Source organism: Hylobates moloch, unplaced genomic scaffold (assembly GCF_009828535.3).
Source record: "Hylobates moloch isolate HMO894 unplaced genomic scaffold, HMol_V3 SCAFFOLD_11, whole genome shotgun sequence".
Lineage (NCBI taxonomy): Eukaryota > Metazoa > Chordata > Mammalia > Primates > Hylobatidae > Hylobates > Hylobates moloch.
In genome coordinates, this window is record NW_026652286.1 from 67,694,457 (window position 1) to 67,715,006 (window position 20,550).

The following is a 20,550-nucleotide window of genomic DNA, read 5'->3' on the forward strand; positions in this document are numbered from 1 at the left end:
ATGCCAGGCAAGTAGTTGTTTACTCTATTTTTTGTTGTTTTTATCGTACCGTTATTTTTCACCGTTTCTTTCTTTTAGTGAATGCATTTGATCCTCGGTTGGTTGAATCCACTGCTGCTGAACCCAGAGGATATGGAGGCCTGACTGCCTTCTGTGACCAAGATATCTATTCATAGACAGGAGTACATGTGAGCTCCAAGCGCTATCCATGTCCAAGCATTTTCAGAGCAACATTTTTTGTAAGAGGTCAAAAGCAGAAAGGAACCAAATACCCATTAAAAACAGAAACACTTATACCACTGAATAAATTACAGCAAGGAAACAAGACAAAGTACAGCTGCACAGAAGAACATAGATGAGGGAAATGCCACACAAAAAATACATGAAAATACATAAAACACAATTCTATTTATATTTATATAGGGCCATAACATTTTCAAAATAGACAATATTTTAATTAATTTAATTTGTTTAGAATTCTGATGAAAGAGAGCTTTGTCACTTCTCAGCTATTTGTTGACTTAATCTTTAATTTATATCAGTATGAATTCATAGATATTTATTTCATATTTTGGATTATAATTCAATTTACATATTTTCTTGCTCAATTTGTTGGAGATTTGGCCGTTGGGAATTGTTTTCCTTCTGTCCCACTGGAAGTAACTGCATTTTTTATTGTGTGCATTTATGGAATTTTTATTTTCCGTGGCTACGAATGCTTTGGGCTCTTTCTGTATATTACTTGCCCAGGTCTAGAAAGTGTTCTTTATCAATACTTCCACTTATGTATTTTTTTCTTTAAAAAAGATCAGATTTTAGTTTTATTAATCACCTTTATGTTAGTATACATTTTCCCTTTTATCTTTCTATCATTATTTCTATCTTTCATTTTCTTCTGCAGAATTTTGTTCCATTTTTTTCTCACTGCTTGAGTTCAACGTGAAGATCAATAGGATTTTAGAAGTGTGCATATTAATTTTCAAATAAATATGGTTGGATTCAGGTTTTGTATTGTTGGCTTTCAATTTCATTTCATTTTGGCCAGTATATTCATTTAATATAATTTTTATTTGATATTTACTTTATAGTCCTATATTGGTAAATTTATCTACTATAAATGTTACCTATGTACCGAAAAGCATTTCACATTTGCTTTTTAATTGTTACAATCTCTATCCTCAAAGTTCTTAAGCTTGTACATATTACTAAACATTATTAATTTTCTGCTCTGCCTTATTGGTTTCTGAAAGGATAATGTTAAACACACACATACACACACACACACACACACACACAACTCCCAACACGATTGCAGATTTTACTGTTTGACCTTACAACAACTCTCAGTCTTGGCTTCAGTGTGTCACTGTTGTGTGGTTAGGTGCATAAAGTTCATCCCTGTAATATTTTTTTCCTATGAATTTTTTTTCATTAACTATAAAATGTCCCTCTTGGATCTTATATATACACTGGATGTTAATATTGTTACCCTCGGTTTCTTTTAGTATTTATTTAGATTCCCTGTTCCCATAACTTGACTTTTTTTTTTTTTTTTTTTTTTTTTTTTGTTTTTTTTTTTTTTTTTTTTTGAGACGGAGTCTCGCTCTTTCACCCAGGCTGGAGTGCAGTGGCACGATCTCGGCTCACTGCAGGCTCCGCCCCCCGGGGGTTCACCCCATTCTCCTGCCTCAGCCTCCCGCGTAGCTGGGACTACAGGCGCCTGCCACCTCGCCCGGCTAATTTTTTGTATTTTTAGTAGAGACGGGGTTTCACCGTGTTAGCCAGGATGGTCTCAATCTCCTGACCTCGTGATCCGCCCGCCTCGGCCTCCCAAAGTGCTGGGATTACAGGCGTGAGCCACCGCGCCCGGCCCATAACTTGACTTTTAATCACTTAGCATTGTTCTAGGATTTAAATATAAAACAAAAGGGAGGGGCACAGACGGGTGGGATGCCTAATCTGGACCCAGCCCAGTGATTACATTAACTGGGCACTGATTGGGTTAGGATGCCGCCCAGGTATAAAGCCAGGGTCTTTGCAACCGGGGGCTGCATTTGGAGTTCAGCTACCAAGAGGAAACCTTCTCTCTGGGTCCTGGAGTATTTTCATCAGGAATTGTGAGTTTTTGGTGGAAGTTAGGTCATTTGATTTCTCTGTTAGAGCACTTTTTGATATTTGTCCTACTGAGAAAATTATTCTCACTCAAGTTGCTCATAAGATTCAGTTAAAATTTTTAAAACATCTCAGCAAGATTTTTAGCTATGCCTCCTAAGTTATCTCAATTGTTTCATTTGTATTTTCTTTTCTCTTCATGCCTATGGCTTTTTACTTCTCACCATCTTTTTGAAAAGTCAAGTTTTAGTTTTTTGTCATCATTCCTATTGGAGGTTCTGTTTCCTTTTGCAATGGTTTCTGCTTGTGTCTTTATTTTCATTGTTTCCTTTGATGTTAATGCATCCAGTTTCTTGAGTGGATTGCTTAATTCATTCCTTTGCAAACTTGATTATTTTCACTCTTAGTTTGATTAGATGCTGCTCTTTTTCTGTTTTATTATTTGACCTTATATCCTGATGTTAACACAGCATACCCTTTAGTTTAGCTTAATACTAGTTGAGTATTTCTTTTGTCTGGTTATACACGTATTTTCAAATATTCTGTATTTTGTGTCGTTGTTCAGGTTTATTGATTTGATTTCCTAGAAGAGACGCCCGGGTACAGTGGAGTTACCAGCTACTGGGGCACCCAAGCCTGAGAATCAAGAGAAGCCTCACAGTGACACCCCCAACTGAGGAAACTCACAGAGCTGCCAGTGGAGCTGGGACTCCAGCTGGGGCGCCTGCCCCACTGGGACATATTCTATTTTCTTTCGACAAAAAAATACTGACTAGAGCAGAGTCCCCCTGGGAAGTCAGAAAGCCTCTGAAAGATCTCACTTGTTCAAAAGTTCAAGTGTGAGTTACTCCCTCACAGATAAACCAAAGTATTTTGAAAAACAAAGGGGAGAAAAGAAATTCCTCCCCAGCACTCTCAGGCATCTAGAAGACACCCAAGAACTTGGGAGTCAGCTGCTTCTTGTGTGCAGCCATGAAGTCTGTGCACTCCAGTCCCCAGAACACGAGTCATACCATCATGACTTTTTACCCAACCATGGAAGAATTTACAGATTTCAACAAATACATTGCTCACATGGAGTCCCAAGGCGCACACCGAGCTGGCCTCGCCAAGGTAATTCCACCCAAGGAATGGAAAGCCAGAAAGACTTACGATGATATCGAAGACATCTTAGTAGCCACTCCCCTCCAGCAGGTGACCTCTGGGCAGGGAGGTGTGTTTACTCAATACCATAAAAAGAAGAAAGCCATGACCGTGAGGGAGTATCGCCACTTGGCAAACAGTAAAAAATATCAGACTCCGCCACACCAGAATTTTAGAGATTTGGAGCAACAATACTGGAAGAGCCACCCTGGTAATCCACCAATTTATGGTGCTGATATCAGCGGCTCCTTATTTGAAGAAAGCACTAAACAATGGAACCTAGGACACCTGGGAACAATTCTGGACCTGTTGGAGCAGGAATGTGGGGTTGTCATCGAGGGTGTCAACACACCCTACCTGTACTTTGGCATGTGGAAGACCACGTTCGCTTGGCACACGGAGGACATGGACCTTTACAGCATCAACTACGTGCACTTTGGGGAGCCCAAAACTTGGTACGTGGTGCCCCCAGAACACGGTCAGCGCCTGGAACGCCTGGCCAGGGAGCTCTTCCCAGGCAATTCCCGGAGCTGTGAGGGCTTCCTGCGGCACAAGGTGGCCCTCATCTCGCCTACAGTTCTCAAAAAGAATGGGATCCCCTTCAATTGCATGACTCAGGAGGCTGGGGAGTTCATAGTAACCTTTCCCTATGGCTACCATGCTGGCTTCAATCACGGCTTCAACTGTGCAGAGGCCATCAACTTTGCCACTCCACGATGGATTGATTATGGCAAAGTGGCTTCACAGTGTAGCTGTGGGGAGGCGAGAGTGGCCTTTTCCATGGACGCGTTTGTGCGCATCCTGCAACCACAGAGCTATGAGCTCTGGAAACACAGGCAAGACTTGACTGTTGTGGATCACATGGAGCCCAGGGTTGCAGAAAGCCAAGAGCCGAGCAACTGGAGGGAGGACATAGCACTTAAGAGAGCTGCTCTGGGCCTGAGGCATCTCCGGAACCACAGAACCAGCTGTCCCACACAGACTGTGGCCCCAGGGCTCTGTTTCAACCCAAAGGGCGGTAGTACCGACGCTGTGCCTGGACCTGCAATCCAAACCCTGGAGACGTCAGCCTGGGTTCTTCCCCCTTCCACTGGAAGGCGGGGTCCTTGTCGTGGCTGTGGTCGTGGTCGAGGTCGTGGTAGAGGCCGTGGTCGTCGTCCTCGAGAACTGGGGACTGAGGAGACAACTGTTCAGTCTGCAGCTAAGAGGCGCCTCACAGTGGGGACAGGGAGCAGAGCTCCAGGCCGCAAACCTCAGCTCCAGTTCTCTGATGAAGCTTTGACAGACAAACTCGCACCTTTGAGTGGTGGCCTTCCACATTTTGCCAAGGCTTCTGGCTGCTGTTGTGCCCCTGATCTTCAACCCCTGGGGCCCCCACTGGATCCTGATGAACCCATGCACCCTGGCCCCTGCCTGCTATCCCTCGACAGCGCTGCTAGTAGTCTTCCTGATGTTGTCCCCATGACTCCTCCCAGTGTCACTGTGCCTTTGATTACATTGTCCAGGGACACTGGTGGGGACTGGAAATCCCCGGTGAACCTGGCCAAGATTGCAGCAATGGACCATTCTTATGCCTCTAGGGTTCCGGTCCCAACTAAGTTTTCCAGGATCTCCTGGGCCCCTGAGTCATCTGCTGGGGCTAAAGCCAGACAGAGATACACTACTAATTTTGGAGATATTTTTCTCGAACGCATGATCAATCCTCTGGACCCATGGCTATTGAATATGGTGTCAAATGTCAAGTGATAGCTACTTCTTATCCCAACCCCAGGAATCAGAGAAGATTCCTGCCAAGCACAATTCTGGCCTGGGCCTCCCCACAGTGAAGATTCTTTACTTCTAATAACTGACAAATTTCCAAGGCCCCCAGATGCTGTCTCCAATTGTGACAACCAGGGCTCCCAGAGGCCAGTGAACTCCCCACCCCAAAGGTTGCCGTAGGATGTTGTAATATCTCTCAGGGACTCTCAGTCTTCTCCTAATCATTGTGCCTGTGGCCTTCACCATGGCCAGATACCATGGACAGCACTTGTTGCTTTTGTGCCCTTAGGATACCTCCCTTACAGTGCTATGGGTCCAGATCCCACAGTAATTTGGACTTACATTGGATGATGCTGAGAATCTCACTGAATCCCTCATTTTTACCCTCCATCTGGTCCTCTGTTTCTCTGGCCTTGGATTCCACTGGACGTTGCTACAGCCCCAGTGAGTTTTGGGGCTTCTCACAATCCTTCAACTGCAACATGCACTCCACCCCAGGCTACCATCCACTGTTCATGCACAAAACTAGACCTGTAGACCAACTGAGTCTGCTAGCCATTCATGGCCCCAGAGATATTTTGTAATGTTATTGATGTGTATTAAATTTGCTATCTCTAGTGTGTATCTGCAAAGTAAAGAAAAAAAATCCTTAATACATGTTTTTAAAATTAGAATTATATAAAAGATGTATCAAAAAAAGTGATGAAGAAAAGTGATTGAGATGAAAGAATGGCAAAAGTATACCTAGGAAAGAACAAACATAAAAGTAGAGTCACAGATCTTAATATCAGTCTAAGCTGAATGAAGACCAAAGGTACATAAAAGGCTTCTCTTCAATGTAAAAGGCTAAATTTCACAATGAAAATGCAGCAGTCATGAATATTGAAGTAAGTTTGATAAAGTATGACTTATATAAAACAGAAAGAGACTCATTAAACACAGGCACATTGAAGTCACTGACATAGTTTAAATCTCATGTGGAACTGTAATCCCCAGTGTTGGATTTAGGGCCTGGTGGGAGAGATTGGATCATGGGGGCAGTTTCTCATGAACTGTTTTGCACCATCACCTTGGTGTTGTTCTCCCATTAGAATTCTCACAAGATCTCATTGTTTAAAAGTCTGTAGCATGGCTGGGTGTGGTGGCTCATGCCTGTAATCCCAGCACTTTGGGAGGCTGAGGCGGGCAGATCACCTAAGGTCAGGAGTTTTGTACTGGCTTGGCCAACATGGTGAAAACCCATCTCTACTAAAAATACAAAAATTAGCTGGGCATGGTGGTGGGCACCTGTAATCCCAGCTACTTGGGACACTGAGGTGGGAGAATCGCTTGGACCTGGAAGGTGGAGGTTGCAGTGAGCCAAGATCATGCCACTGCACTCCAGCCTGGGCAACAGAGTGAGGCTCCACCTCAAAATAAATAAATAAATAAATGTGTGTAGCACCTCCGCACCATCTTTCTTCTTTCTGCTCCAGCCATATAAGATGTGCCTGCTTCTCCTTCACCTTCTGCCTTGATTGTAAATTTCCTGAGGCCTCTCCAGAAGCAAAAGCTTCTATGCTTTCTGTATAGCCTTCAGAACCATGACCCAAAGAAAACTCTGTTCTACATAAATTACCCAGTCTCAAGTATTTTTCTTATAGAAATGAGAGAATGAACTAATACAGCAAATTGGTACCAGGAATAGGTAATTGTTACAAAGATTTCTGAAAATGTAGAAGTGGCTTTGGAATTGGGTAATCAGCAGAGGTTGGAAGAGTGTGGAGGGCCCAGAAGACTACAGGAGGTTGAGGGAAAGTTTGGAACGTCCTAGACACTTGTTATATTGTTGTGACCAAAATCATGATAGTGATATGGAAAATGAATTCCAGTGTGAGTAGGTCTCAGATTGAGAAGAAGAATTTATTGAGAACTGGATCAAAGTTTACTTCTGTTATGTGTTAGCCAAGAGGTTGGCTGCACTGTGCCCCTTTCTAAGGATCTGTGGAACTTTGAACTTGAGAGTGATGATTTAGGGTATCTGGCAGAAGAAACTTTTAAGCAGCAAAGAGTTTAAGATCTGGCCTGTCTGCTTCTAACAGCCTAGGCTCACATTCATGAACAAAGAAATGACCTGGCCGGGCGCGGTGGCTCACGCCTGTAATCCCAGCACTTTGGGAGGCCGAGACGGGCGGATCACGAGGTCAGGAGATCGAGACCATCCTGGCTAACACGGTGAAACCCCGTCTCTACTAAAAATACAAAAAAAAAAATTAGCCGGGCACAGTGGCAGGCACCTGTAGTCCCAGCTACTCGGGAGGCTGAGGCAGGAGAATGGCGTGAACCCAGGAGGCGGAGCTTGCAGTGAGCCGAGTTCGCGCCACTGCACTCCAGCCTGGGCGACACAGCAAGACTCTGTCTCAAAAAAAAAAAAAAAAAAAGAAATGACCTGAAAGTGGAACTTATATCCAGTTCTAGTGAAGCAGAGTACAAAAGGGCAGCAAAATATAAAAGTAAGAAATTTGCAGCCTGGCCATGTAGCAGAAAAGAAAAGCACATTTTTAGGGGAGGAATTCAAGCTGGCTGCCGAAATTTACATCATAAAAGAAAGGCAAGCATTAATAGCTAAAATATTAAGAAAAACATCTTGAAGGCATATCAGAGACCTTCATGGCAATGCTTCCCATCACAGGCCTGGAGGTCTAGAAGGACAGAATGGTTTTGTGGACCATGCTTAGAGCCCTGCTGTCCTGTACAGCCTGTGGATACTGCTGCCTGCATCCCAGTTGCTCCAGCTCTAGCTGTGGCTCAAGGGGCCCAGGTAGAGCTCACACCATTGCTTCAGAGTGTGCAAGCCATAAGCCTTGGAGGCTTCCACGTGGTGTTAAGTCCAAGGGTGCACAGAATGCTAGAACTGAGGGTTGAGAGCTTCTGCTGAGATTTGAGAGGATGTATGGAAAAGTGTGCATGTGCAGGCAGGAGTCTGCTGCAGGGGAAAGGGTCTCACAGAGAACCTCTACTATAACGGTACAGAGCAGAAATGTGAGGTTGGAACCCCCACACAGAGTCCCCACTGGGTACTGCCTAGCAGAGTTGTGAGAAAAGGATCACTTTCTTCCAGATGCCTGAATGGTAGACCAACCAGCAGTTTCCACCCTACTTCTGGAAAAGCTGCAGGCACTTAACACGAGCCCAGGAGAGCAGCTGCGGGGGCTGAACCCTGCAAAGACACAGGGGCACAGCTACACAAGTCCTTAGGAGTACACACCATGCACTATTTTGCTCTGGATAAGAGACATGGAGTCAAAAGAGCCTATTTTGGAAGTATAAGATTTAATGTCTGCCCTGCTAGGTTTCAGACTTCCCTGGGGTCTCTAGCTTCTTTCTTTTGGCTGATATCTCCCTTTTGGAACAGGAGTCTTTACCCAATGCCTGTACCCCCACTCTATCTTGGAAGTAACTAACTTGTTTTTGATTTTACAGGCTTATAGTCAGAAGGGATTTGCCTTGTCTCAGATGAGACTTTGGACTTTGGACATTTCAGTTAATGCTGAAATGAGTTAAGACTTTGGGGAACATTTGAGAATGCATGATTATATATTGCAAAGTGAGAAGGGCATGAGATTTAGGAGGGGGCCAGGGGAGGATTGATATGGTTTGAATCTGTGTCCCCACTCAAATCTCATGTAGAATTGAAATCCTCAGTTTTGGAGGTGGGCTCTGGTGGGAGGTGATTGGCTCGTAGTAGTGGTTTCTCATAAATGGTTTAGCACCATCCTCCTAGTGCTGTTCTTGTGATAGAGTTCTCACAAGATCTGGTTGTTTAAAAGTGTGTGGCACCTCACCCCTCTCTCTCTTCCTCCTGCTCCCACCATGAAAGATGTGCCTACTTCCCCTTTGCCTTCCATCATAATTGTAGGTTTCCTGAGGCCTCCCCCAAACCAGACACTCCTATGCTTCCTGTACAGTCCACAGAGCTGTGAGCCAATTCAACCTCTTTTCTTTATAAATTACTTGGGCATATTCTTTACAGCAAAGTGAGAATGAACTAATATAGCCACCTTATTCATCCAAGCCAGAAAAAATAGAGAAACCTAAGGATATGGAAAACTTAGACAACATTAACAATCAGGTAGAATTGACAAACCAGATGATAGAAAGTACTTCCTCTCTTCAGGTGCTGTTGTGATACCTCTGTTTCTTCTTAGTTTAAAATAAATTAAACAAGAGACATACAGCAAAAGAAGAACAGCATAGAGTAATTTATTGTGAAAGAAAAATAATATTTTGAAAGTTAAGTGCAGAATAGACTGTACACACTGAGAGGGAAGGAATTCAGGGTGGGCTGCTTGTTAGGGTGAGACAGCATTGATTATTGCTGGAGAAACCCCCATTATGGGAATTTTACATGGTTATTCATAAGGAGGTGGTAACAGGTGTTACTAATAAGCAGGTTCTGATGGTCTTCTGTACATGTACAGTAGCTGTACATGCTTATTCATACATCCCATGTCTCATTAGCATCTTAAATCTCCACCCATGGGTGTGTTTTTTACTATTGTAATGAGCAAAAGATCAGTTTGAGGACAGGTAAAATCAAAATGTGCATGCTCTCTAGAAGGGAAAGTCCCTACTAAAGGTAGCTTTGCTTGAGTGAGCTCAGTTACAATATGGATGCTAAGGCTTATTTTATTGACTCTATGGTCAGCACGGTCACTGCATCCCAAGTATATGTCGTGTCCTTGACAACCTATCCTGCCAAAGAATCAATCACAAAATTTGACAATATATCAGTGTCAATAGAAAATATCAATATCTTCTTTAAACAAAATGAAAAAACTTCAAACATTCTGAATTATCATGCAATAAAATTTGAAATATTTTTGAAAGTCAGAAAATGTACAGGTCCTTTTCCTGGTAGGATAAATTTTTTTATTGAATGGATCTCAGATTTGAGGGAAGCACAAATCATAAAAGCCAAATTTCCACAAAACAATAAATATCTATTAAGAATATGAACTGTAGAGCAAGATAGCCTGATTTTGAATTCCAGCTTCTCTTACCAGCTAGTGTGACCTTGAAAATTACTTAATGACTCAGTTTCCTCAATGTTAAATGGAGATAGCACCTACCTCATGTGTTTAGTTGACAGTTCTATGAGTGAATATATGTAATTTGTTAATACCAATGCCTGGAATACAATAAGCATTTACTGGAGTGTTTTTAAATTTAAAACTTAATAACATACAAAAAGGAATATATGAGATTCATTTAGAATAGTGCTGAGGAAAATTTGCAGCCTTAATTATTTTCTTCATCACATTCAAATAATAAAATTAACTGGATTAAGTTTCTGATTTACAAGTTAGGAAAAGATCAATTATATGAAAGTAGCAAGAAGGAATTGATACGCATATACACAGAAAATGAGTCGGAATAACTAAAATAATAAATCAACATAAAGCTCCAATGATATGGATTTTTTTAGAAAAATTAACTTACTACATAGAAAGTTTAAGACATGAATTTCTGTGTATGGACTACGGAAAGATGGCGGGAGATCTGACTCTTCAAAAATGCCAAGGATTAGACAATTTCACAGAGGAATTGTGTGAAAATTTTATTTCGAGTATACATAGGCCTTTAAAATGAGAAAAAATTCAAGCTTTAAAATAAGCACATCATTGACAGAAAATCCTGATGAATTGCAGAATGAGAGAAAATGATGGACAAAACTTATTGGTGAACATCAATGTAAAAATTTTAACTTAAATATTAGCTAAGAGAATCTAAGTAAATTAAAAGAATGACATACAATGACTACATGTGGTTTATTGCAGGAAGGCAGTGATGGTTTGAACAAGGAAATCTAGGAATATAACTTATCCCGTAAATACAACCAGAAGAACAGTTATATGATCATGTTTATAGATGTTGATAGGCATTTGATATAATTCAACAGTCTTGTTTTACACACACCCACAAGGAAGCAATGAATCCTTCCTTAAAATAAAATTCAAAAATTCTCTATCTACTAGTTAGCTATTTTAGACCCAAGCCAGCATTTTCCTTAATGTGAGGTATTTGAGGCATTTCAGTCAATAATTGATGGAATTAGTGCTGTTAACCACTGCAAAAATTTTTAGAGCTGTAATTAATGGAAGGGAAGAGACAAAATTTATTTTGTTGTAGTTGATAAGGCTGAATGCAGGGAAAACTCAAGGAGGGGGCTAAATATCTAAATGGCTTCCCTATGGCCACCATGCTGACTTCAGCCACGGCTTCAATTTCAAGGAGGCCATGAATTTTGCCACCATGTGATAAGCAAAGTGGCCTCAGTGCAGTGGTGAGGAAGCCTTTGTGATCTTTTCCCTGGACGCTGTCATGGGCATCCTGTAACCCAAGTGCTATGAGCTGTGGAAACCCAGGCAAGAGGGATTAGTTGCAGACCCCATGGAATCCAGGGCACAGGCCAGCCTGGAGATGCCCACCTTGTGGAAGATCCAAGTGCCTGAGAGGGCTCTCTGGACTGAGGCACCACCTGTGTCACCAGGGCCGTGACCCACTCAGCCTATGACCTCCAGCTGTGGTGCCTGTTGCCTCATATTTCTGTGCCCGGTGTTCCTGTGGCCAATTTAGCCTGCAGTGATGCTTCCTAGCCCAGGACCTTAGCTTGGACCCACTGCCCACCCTGGCTTTGTCAACCTTGGTCTGAACCTTTCAACTGGTAGATGTGGTTGTGGTCCTTATCCTTTGTAACTGGGGGTTCAGAAGCCAATCCTCCAGGCTCCATCTGGCCAGGAGGTGCCTTTTGGTAGTCACAGACTGCACACCTCCAGGCCCTGAACCTAAGCCCCTGCCCACAGACGCAGCTTTGATGGATAGGCCTGTACCACTGAGCCCAGGATCCAGCATCCTGCCAAGGATTCTGGGTGCTGCTGGGGCCCCGCCCCTGTGCCCACAGTCAGCTTTTATACCCCACTGCTCTGCTCTGTGGGGGCTTCTTGAGATTGGTCACATTTACAACTCAGAATTTTTGGCAAATTTTCAGGCCACTAAAATTGCAGTGCCTCCCAGTGCTTAGCTCCTGTGGTGAGGCGCCGGGCGCTGCTGAGTCCAAGGTGGTTACCAAATTCACTATACTTCCTTCATCCTCTCAGACACTGTAATATCTTGAGACTTCTACTTCTGCGTCACCAGCTGAGATTTCATCCACTGGACATGAGTATCTCTGAGAACGAGGTCTTCCTGGGTTTGCCAAGAGCTCATCTACCCTAGTGTCCCAAACTCTGGACCAACTATAGAGGCTGCTGAACTTCTGAAGAATTGGAGTGTGGTTCCCCTTCAATCTTCTTCCCTTATCTCTCCCTCCCTCCCTCAACTCTCACCTTCTTGCAAAACTAGCCTTTTATGGCCAATTAGGTCAATAGAGTCAGAAAAAAAAGCATCATATTTCTAAGTCATTGAGATATTTAAAATGTGATATCGCCAGTATTTGTTCGCAAATATATTAAAGGTCACCAACATGTAAAATCTTACTTTCTTTCTAATATTGTAATTTCAAAAGCATTGCAGGAAGAGGTTATTCTCCATGAATTTTTCTTCAGTTATTTGAGAACATTTCAGGCAACACTAATATTTTATGGGCTGGTTACATTTTGTGGTGGTGAGCGAGCTCAGCGTATGGTTATGAGGTTCTGGCTGTCTGGTTGTGTGGGAGCACTGTGTTGCAGTTATGCTTTGAGGATAGCTTGGTAGGACCAGCCTGGCACTCAGCCAAACAGCAGGACCCAAGTTTCTGGGAAAGATGAACAGCCCTAGGATAAAGGTGCCATCATCTGGCTCTCTTCTCTCCCATGCTCCAAGCTGTGTGCATATTTCACACTGGTAATTCATTGACTCAGCCCAATAAATAAACCCCCAAATAAGTGAATAAGACAGTTTCAGTCAGGAATGTGTGTTGTGTAGGAACTAAAGCAGGATTGGACAACAGGGCAGAATGGGCAGAGGCTGGCCGAGCCGCTGGTCCAGGAAGGCTTCAGAGAACAGGAGACCTTCTGGGGCCCCAACTGAGAAAAATAAGAAGGTCCATACTGAGATTTTCCACTTGCAGAGAACTGTAAGTGCAATAGGCCTAATATAGAACTTGGTGAGTTTGTTTTTCCAGTGATACGATAGAGGCTTATTTATATCTGGGGCACACAGAAGAAGAAGCAGAGATCAGACCACTTAGGCCCTGTGACTCATGTTAATTGCATTATTGGGTATTCTAGCAACTTGAACTGAGAAGGCACTGGAAATGTAAAACAGCAGTGAAGATGTGATTTGTACATTTAAACAATCAGTTTAGTTGCTCTGTGGAGAATGTGCCAGAAGGAGAAACAGACCATCTAAAAGTGAGAGTGACAGTTGCTTAGACTCAATTGTTCATATTGCAAATGCACAGAAGTGGACAAATTCAAAACTTATTTTCGAAATTGAAAGTGACAGTTTTGGATGTAGAAGGAAACATTCAGAGAAGCAAGCCACCCCTCCCCTTAGTACTACTCTTGCTTAACTGCCCTTACAGAATGTTATTAAGGCTCCAAAGTTGAAGCACCAGGCAATTTGAGGGCCAAAGTAAAAAACAATTGGTGCTTGTCTGAACTTCTCAATAAAGAACAGAAAAACACAAATTTTCTTGTCTATCTCACTCATTCAGACAATTTTGTCATTCCTAATGTAATAAGAGATGGAAGTTTATTCTTTATAAAATTCAAGCTGAGAGGCTGAACGCAGAGTCTCCAGGCACACAGGAAGATGGAGTGAGTTGCCTGGCTGAAAAGGGGCTAAAGCTAATACTGAGATGGTGGAACCACAAGATGAAAGCATACTGGATTCACTGGAAGGGAGAAGCCCTAGAGAACTGCTGGACCTACAGTACATCTTGTGTGACCAAGGAATCAATTTTTATGTGATAGGAAAAAGCCTCATTGGCCCTGGAATGCAGGAGGTAGACAGCCTTCAGCTGCAGAGAGCTGCCTTACCCAAGGCCATGTCTCTTCTGAGTGTAGCCCACATCCGATGACTGCTCAGTGCTGGAGCATAAAGCTTGGCCATCTCTGCTGAACTCAGGACAATCCTGAGGCCATTTGAGCTCCAGAGTCCCTGCAGGATCAGCTGACTATCTTTGGGCATAAACCACAGATCAACTTTTCTCTGTGCTCAAACCTGCTTCCTATCCCTCCCTTAGTCAGATACGGATCCCAAGGGCACTCTAAAGATCTTGGTGCTGAAGTCTTAGAGTCTGCTCTGTAGTGGACCTGACCTGCAATTGTACTTTAGGTTTCTTTGTGTTTCAAAGGCATAATTTCCTTGAGAGAATAAAGATTGGTCCCCCTGCTGAGAAATTATAATCCTTCTTTGCATGATTATTTAGGGATGTGAGGAGATACAAATAGCCATGAGATAGAATCTCAGCTTCCAATGTATGGAACTGTTGTTGTGACCCCAATTGAAAACATGCCACTTTGAACACCAGAAGTCACAAAGAAAAGAAGCAAACATCTTACCTTTGGCATGATGGATCAGTCCCAGTTTTACACCTGGATTTACTAGAACCATGCACTCTGGCTCTGAAAGAAACAGTTCCATTTCCAGAGCAACTGACTCTCACATGCATTGCTACTGGGAATGCACCATCATACAGCCCCTTTGAAAAACCATTTGTCAATGTTCTATAAGCTTAAGCACTCATCAATCCATAGCAGTTCTCCTCCTAAATACCTACACATTTTATAAGAATCATGAACTGTGGATAATTCATATATCTCTGAATATATAAGTAGAAAAACTCATAGCTTATTAAAACTTGTAGCTTATTGAATATTATTCAGCAACAAAAAGGAATGTATTACTGGTACATGCAACAGGAATAGCTGGATCTTACAAACATCAAATTTGGAAGAGAAGCCAGATCCAAAGTGAAAACCTATTGTATATTTTCATTCATATTCATTGCAAATATAGACCAAAGTAAGCTGTGGTCATCGAGTTTAGAACATGATTGCCTCTGGTGGGAAGCAGGGATTGACTGGAAAGCTCCTGGCATGGGAGAATGTGATGGGGCCATGGGAATGTTCTACATCTCCTTTTGGGTGATGATTACATGGGTGTATATGATTGTTAAAACTCACTGACGTGGAGACCTACGGTGTATGCATTTTTATTGCATGTATTTTAAACTGGAGAAAACTGAACAGGAGACAAGACAGGAGCAGCTGGAAAAGTGGGAACCATCTTAAGAAACACCGGAAAGCTGAATGCTAGGTTGGCAGGGAGAAAACCTGGAGGGCAATGGAATCCCCAGTGCAGAACCAAAAGGAATCAAGATTTTGTGACACCAGGTACCTCCAGAGTTGGAAGTAAAAGTGAGGCTAAACACAGAGATTTTGATAAAAATCTGTTGGAGAAGTTTCTTTAGTTCCTTGGGTCAGCTCCATCAAGTTAGCATCTGGATGACTACTTCCACCAACGACTTCCACTCATTTTTCAGTGGAAACTGAGACTTTCTTGCTCCTATATTCCAGGTGAGAATTGGAGGTTGCTAAAATTAGGTGATGAAGTCGGATTGTGGACATAAAAGTGCAGGAAAGAAAGGGATTCTGACAATTTCTGGAGATGGTAGCTTGGCTGACGTTCCAACTTGGAATGTGAGAACTGAATTTCTGCTTGTTATCTTCAGCAGCATCACAATCTTATCTAGGCAGATAGATGCCCTGGAATGGCTATCATTAAAAAATCTTGTATACTAAAAGAAAAGAAACATAAACACACAAATAATTTGTAGAAAATATTGCTCCTTTTGTCCTCCTGTTTCTATTCAGCTACTTTCATAAATATTTTACATTCTCTTGCCAAATAAGAGCAAGCAATAGTACAGCTAAACTTGTTTCTAAATTAGTCTTCTGGAAAGTTCAGGGAGTTAGGGGTGGCTGTGGAGGGCTTCTTCAAGCAATTGCAATTAGAATTCTATGTTACTTCATCTGACAATCTCAATTTGGGTCACTCTTCTTTGTAAAATTTGCCCATATCTAGCTGTTTGCCCATGTCCAATAATAAGCTTTTGCTATTCTGTACTGTTTTGTTTTGGAAAATCAAGGAACATAAGAGCAAGTGTAGAGCCATCTTTGTCCTCTCCCGTGATCTCTGTTCCTTCATTTCTGAAGGCTTCTCTTCATTTCTGAGAAATAACAATTATGAGTTCGATGCATATTCTTCATGTTTATAGTCAGAAGTCTACAGAGCCGAGATGATATGTCAGGTTTGGTTTTATCAACTTCTCTTCCTCCTGCTACCTATTTAAAAACTCAATATTACAAGGCCTAAACAGATTGCTACGTATATAGATCCTAGTGACTCCAACAGAGTCAACAGACCTGTGTAATTTTTTATTTTATTCATTCCCCTGCTGATGGATATGTAGATTATTTCCACATCTTTGTTATGTCAAACAACACTTTCTTGAACAGCTGTGTGCATAGAACTAGAGTTCCTTGGTTATACTGATATTTGTTTTCAATTATTCTAAGAATAGCTAGGTCAGTCTACAATTTCTGTCTCCATTATCAGTGGGACAGTTCTGGTTTCCCCATATCTTGGCCCATTTTTACACCATCTGATCATTTCACTTTTTCTAATTTAAATTGAGAAAAAATGTCTCATTGCATTTTCTCAATTACTAGTGATCTTGTACATCTCCTCATATTTATTGGCCATTTGGATTTCCCTTTTTTCTGAGTTACCTTTTCTGAGGCTTCAATCCCTTCTTTTGGGTTGACTCATTGTTTTTATTGATCTGTAGAAGTTTTCAGGATACTTATTCATTGTCTATTTTACATATGACAAAACTGTTCTTCCAGCCTGTATCTTGTCTCAATTTTTTATGTCATCATTACACTGGAATGAGTTAAATGTCAGAAATTTTCATCGTGGTTTGTGCTTTTGGCTCTTCTTTAATTTTCCCACCTTGAATTCATAAACACATTTTTCAATATATTCTCAAATAGCCCTAAAGTTCTCTTTTACACAGTCTTTAATCCATCACTAATTTACTCTTCTAAGTAGTGTAAGGTAGAGCTCTATTTTATTTTTCCCCCCAATATCAATATCCCTTATTGAATTGTCAATTGCTTTTCATGGGATTGGTAAGCCACCTTTATTATATACAGACTCCCACATATACAGTTGAGCTTTGAACAAAAGAAGTGCATGGGTCCACTTATACAGGGATTTTTTTTTCCACGACCGTATTGGTAAATTTTTTGGAGATTTAGAACAATTTGAGAAAACTCCCAGATGTATCTTGTACTCTAGAAATATGGAAAAATATAAGAAAAAATTAGGTGTGTCATGAATACATAAAATATTTATAGATATTAGTGTATTTTAACATTTACTACCATAAAATATGTACAATCCTGCTACAAAAAGTTAAAATTTATCAGAATTTACACACACACACAGACCATACATAATGCCATTTGAAGTTGAGATAAGTGTAAACAAATGTAAAGATATAGTATTAAATCATAACTGCATAAAATTAACTATAGTAATACTGTATTATTGTAAGAATTTTGTAGCCTCTTCCTTTTGCCATTGCAGTGAGCTCGTGTTGTAAATATCCTCTTAAAATGCTGCAGGACGCTAATCATCTCTGCCTGAGCAATTTTTTTCTCTCTGGCAAATTGTCTATCACAGTAAAAAGATCTCTTGAGTATCATGTTTAGGACAATATCCTAAAGCTTGAATAATATTATGGGGCCCATACGAAGTGCCACTAGTGATGCTGGAAATGTTCCCAAGAAGCAGAGAAAAGTCATGACAGTAAAAGAAAATGATGAATTGCTTGATGTGTAGTGTACATTGAGGTCTGCAGTGAGGTTGCCAGCCATTTCAGACAGGCTATTCATCTTGTAAACAGTTAAGGTATCCATAAATATAGTACAGTATAGTAAATACATTTTCTCCTCCTTATGATTTTCTTAGTAACATTTTCTTTTCTCTAGTTTTCTTTACTGTAAGAATACAGTATTTAGTACATGTCACATACAAAATCTGTGTTAATCAACCATTGATATCTGTAAGACTTCCAGTCAACAGCAGGCTCTTAGTAGTTCAGTTTTGGGAGGAGTCAAAAGTATTTGAGGAGTTTCAACTGCACAGGGGTTCAGCACCCTGAACCCCCTCATTGTTCCAGGGTCAACTGTACATGTATCTGTGTCTGGTCTCAGTATCTGTGCTTAGAGGTACTGTTGATATCAGCTCAAATATTACAGTTTGATAAGGGAGAAGTCTTTTTTTTTGTTTTAAGGCATCGTTTTGGGGGTTGTCATTTAAATATTTGACTCTAACAGTGCTAGACTCTAACAATGCTAGCTCTACCACCTTGAACAAGTGACTTAATGTCTCCATGACTCAGTTCTGTCATCTGAAAATTAAAGGTAAGGTTTTTTTATAGGTCATAAGAATTAAATGATTTACTGTACGAAGAGTAAATTGAACAGTGTTTGCCATGTTATAGTCACCATGTATGTGAGCTATTTTAAATAATATTTTGCTATTAGAAATAAAGAGGGATTTCTGTTCATCAAAAGAGACGAAAAAAAGAGAGAAATGACAAACCAAGGAGTGTGAACCGATATTGTATTACTCATATCCAGCAAAGAGCTGATATCCATTATATATAAAGAGCTAGTGCAGAGAACGCCAGCCCAACAGAAAAATGGACAAAATACGTAATAGGCAGCTTATGAGTGAGAATATCCAAATGGCCAATAAACATGAAAAAATTACTCACTCTCATTTGTAGTTAGGGAAATGAATTTTTTCTTTTTTTTAAGTTCTAAGTGACAAAGTCTCACTGTGTCACCCCAGGCTGTTGTGTGGGGACAAAATCATAGGTAAAACAAATCTTAATGCCCTCACCTAACTGGCTAAAACTAAAAAGTCTGATATTCACCAAAGGTTTGCAAAAGTGAAGAGCACTGAGCACCCTCATACACAGCTATCCTGTGTGTAAATTGATAAAAACTGTTGAAAAACAATCAGGCATGGTAAAGTTTGAATTCACATACAGTTGTCCCTTGATATTCTGCAGGTGGATGGGGTTTGGTCCTTAGTAACCCCTGAGGATTCTGAGGATTTTCAAGTCCATGTATAAAATGGCTTGGTATGCGCATGTAACCTATACATATCTTCCAATATACTTTAAGTCATCTCTAGATTACTTACATTATGATGAAAATGCTATGTAAATAATTGTTTACCATATTATATTCTATTTATTTTTATTGTTTTTTTTTTTTCTGAATAATTTCTACCCACAGTTGGCTGAATTAACTGATGCTGAAGCCAGAGGTTACAGTGGGCTGCCTGTATTCTATGACAAGGGATCCATTCATACCTAAGAGGACGCATGAGCTCCAGTATACATGTCCAAGCGTGTTCTGAGCAACACTGCAAGAGGCCAAAAGTGGAAACAACCCAAGTGCCCATCAACAGCACAAACATTTATACCATTGAATGCCTTACTGCAAGGTAACAGGATCAAGTACAGCTACACGGAACACATAGATGAGGGAAATAAAACACAAAATACATTTTAAATATAAAAAGCACAATTCTATGTATATAAGGTTACATAACATTTTCAAAATCAGCAACATTTTAATTAATTTAATTAATTTAGAATTCTCCTGCAGAAGAGTTTTCTCTCTTCTCTCCAATGTGTTAATTTATTTAATCATTTATTTACAACAGCACAGATTAACATTTATTTTACATTTTGTAATATGATATAGTAGTATTTTAGTTTGTTCCTTAAATTGTTCAAGATTTGGCCATTGGGGGCTGTTTTATTGGTTTTTGTACCCCTCTAAAATTACCTCATCAATGCTTTTGTTTGTTTTCTATTTATCATATCCTTATTTTCCAGCACTCCAAGATGCTCTAGGCCCTTTCTGTATATTTCCTTTCCAGATCTAGAAACTGTATTTCTTCATCAGTATTGCTAGATTTTTTTTTCTTTAAAAGTGTTAGATTTCAGTTTTATTAATCATCTTTTTAAAAAAACATATTGTCCCTTTTGTTTATTTGTAATTCTATTTTTATTTTAATGTTTTATTTTTTGTTTTGGTTTTGTTTTACTAATTGCTTGACTTCAACATAAAAAATGTTTTAGAAATGTGGTTATTAATTTTCAAGTAAATATGATTGGATTCAGGTTTTTCTATTTTTAATCTTCAACATTATTTCACTGAGGTCCAGATGTGCTCAATTTATCGACCTATTAAATTTTAATTGACATTTATTTTGTAGTTTTGTATTGGGAAATTCTTGTGAGTGTTTTCTACATATTTTTGGTTGTTGCAGGTTATATGATCAAAATTGTTGTATGTTGTGCAAATTATTATAGCATTACTAGTTTTGTTCTCTGCACTATTGATTTCTGAGAAAACGGTGTTACGGGGAAAAAAAAACTTCCATCATGAGTGCAGATTTTTCAGTTTTACC

General features: G+C 40.5%; 1 protein-coding gene across 1 annotated transcript; it reads left to right on the forward strand.

Moving 5' to 3' along the window:
• The first annotated feature begins 3,084 nt into the window (after nt 1–3,084).
• Nucleotides 3,085–5,001, forward strand: KDM4F (lysine demethylase 4F). Its single transcript, XM_032165891.1, has one exon. The coding sequence runs from the start codon at nt 3,085–3,087 to the stop codon at nt 4,999–5,001; it is 1,917 nt and encodes a 638-aa protein (XP_032021782.1).
• The last annotated feature ends 15,549 nt before the right edge of the window (nt 5,002–20,550 follow it).

Bases quoted from the DNA above. Each gene is read 5' to 3' on its own strand.
- KDM4F (XM_032165891.1), top strand. From the start codon at position 3,085: ATGAAGTCTGTGCACTCCAGTCCCCAGAACACGAGTCATACCATCATG.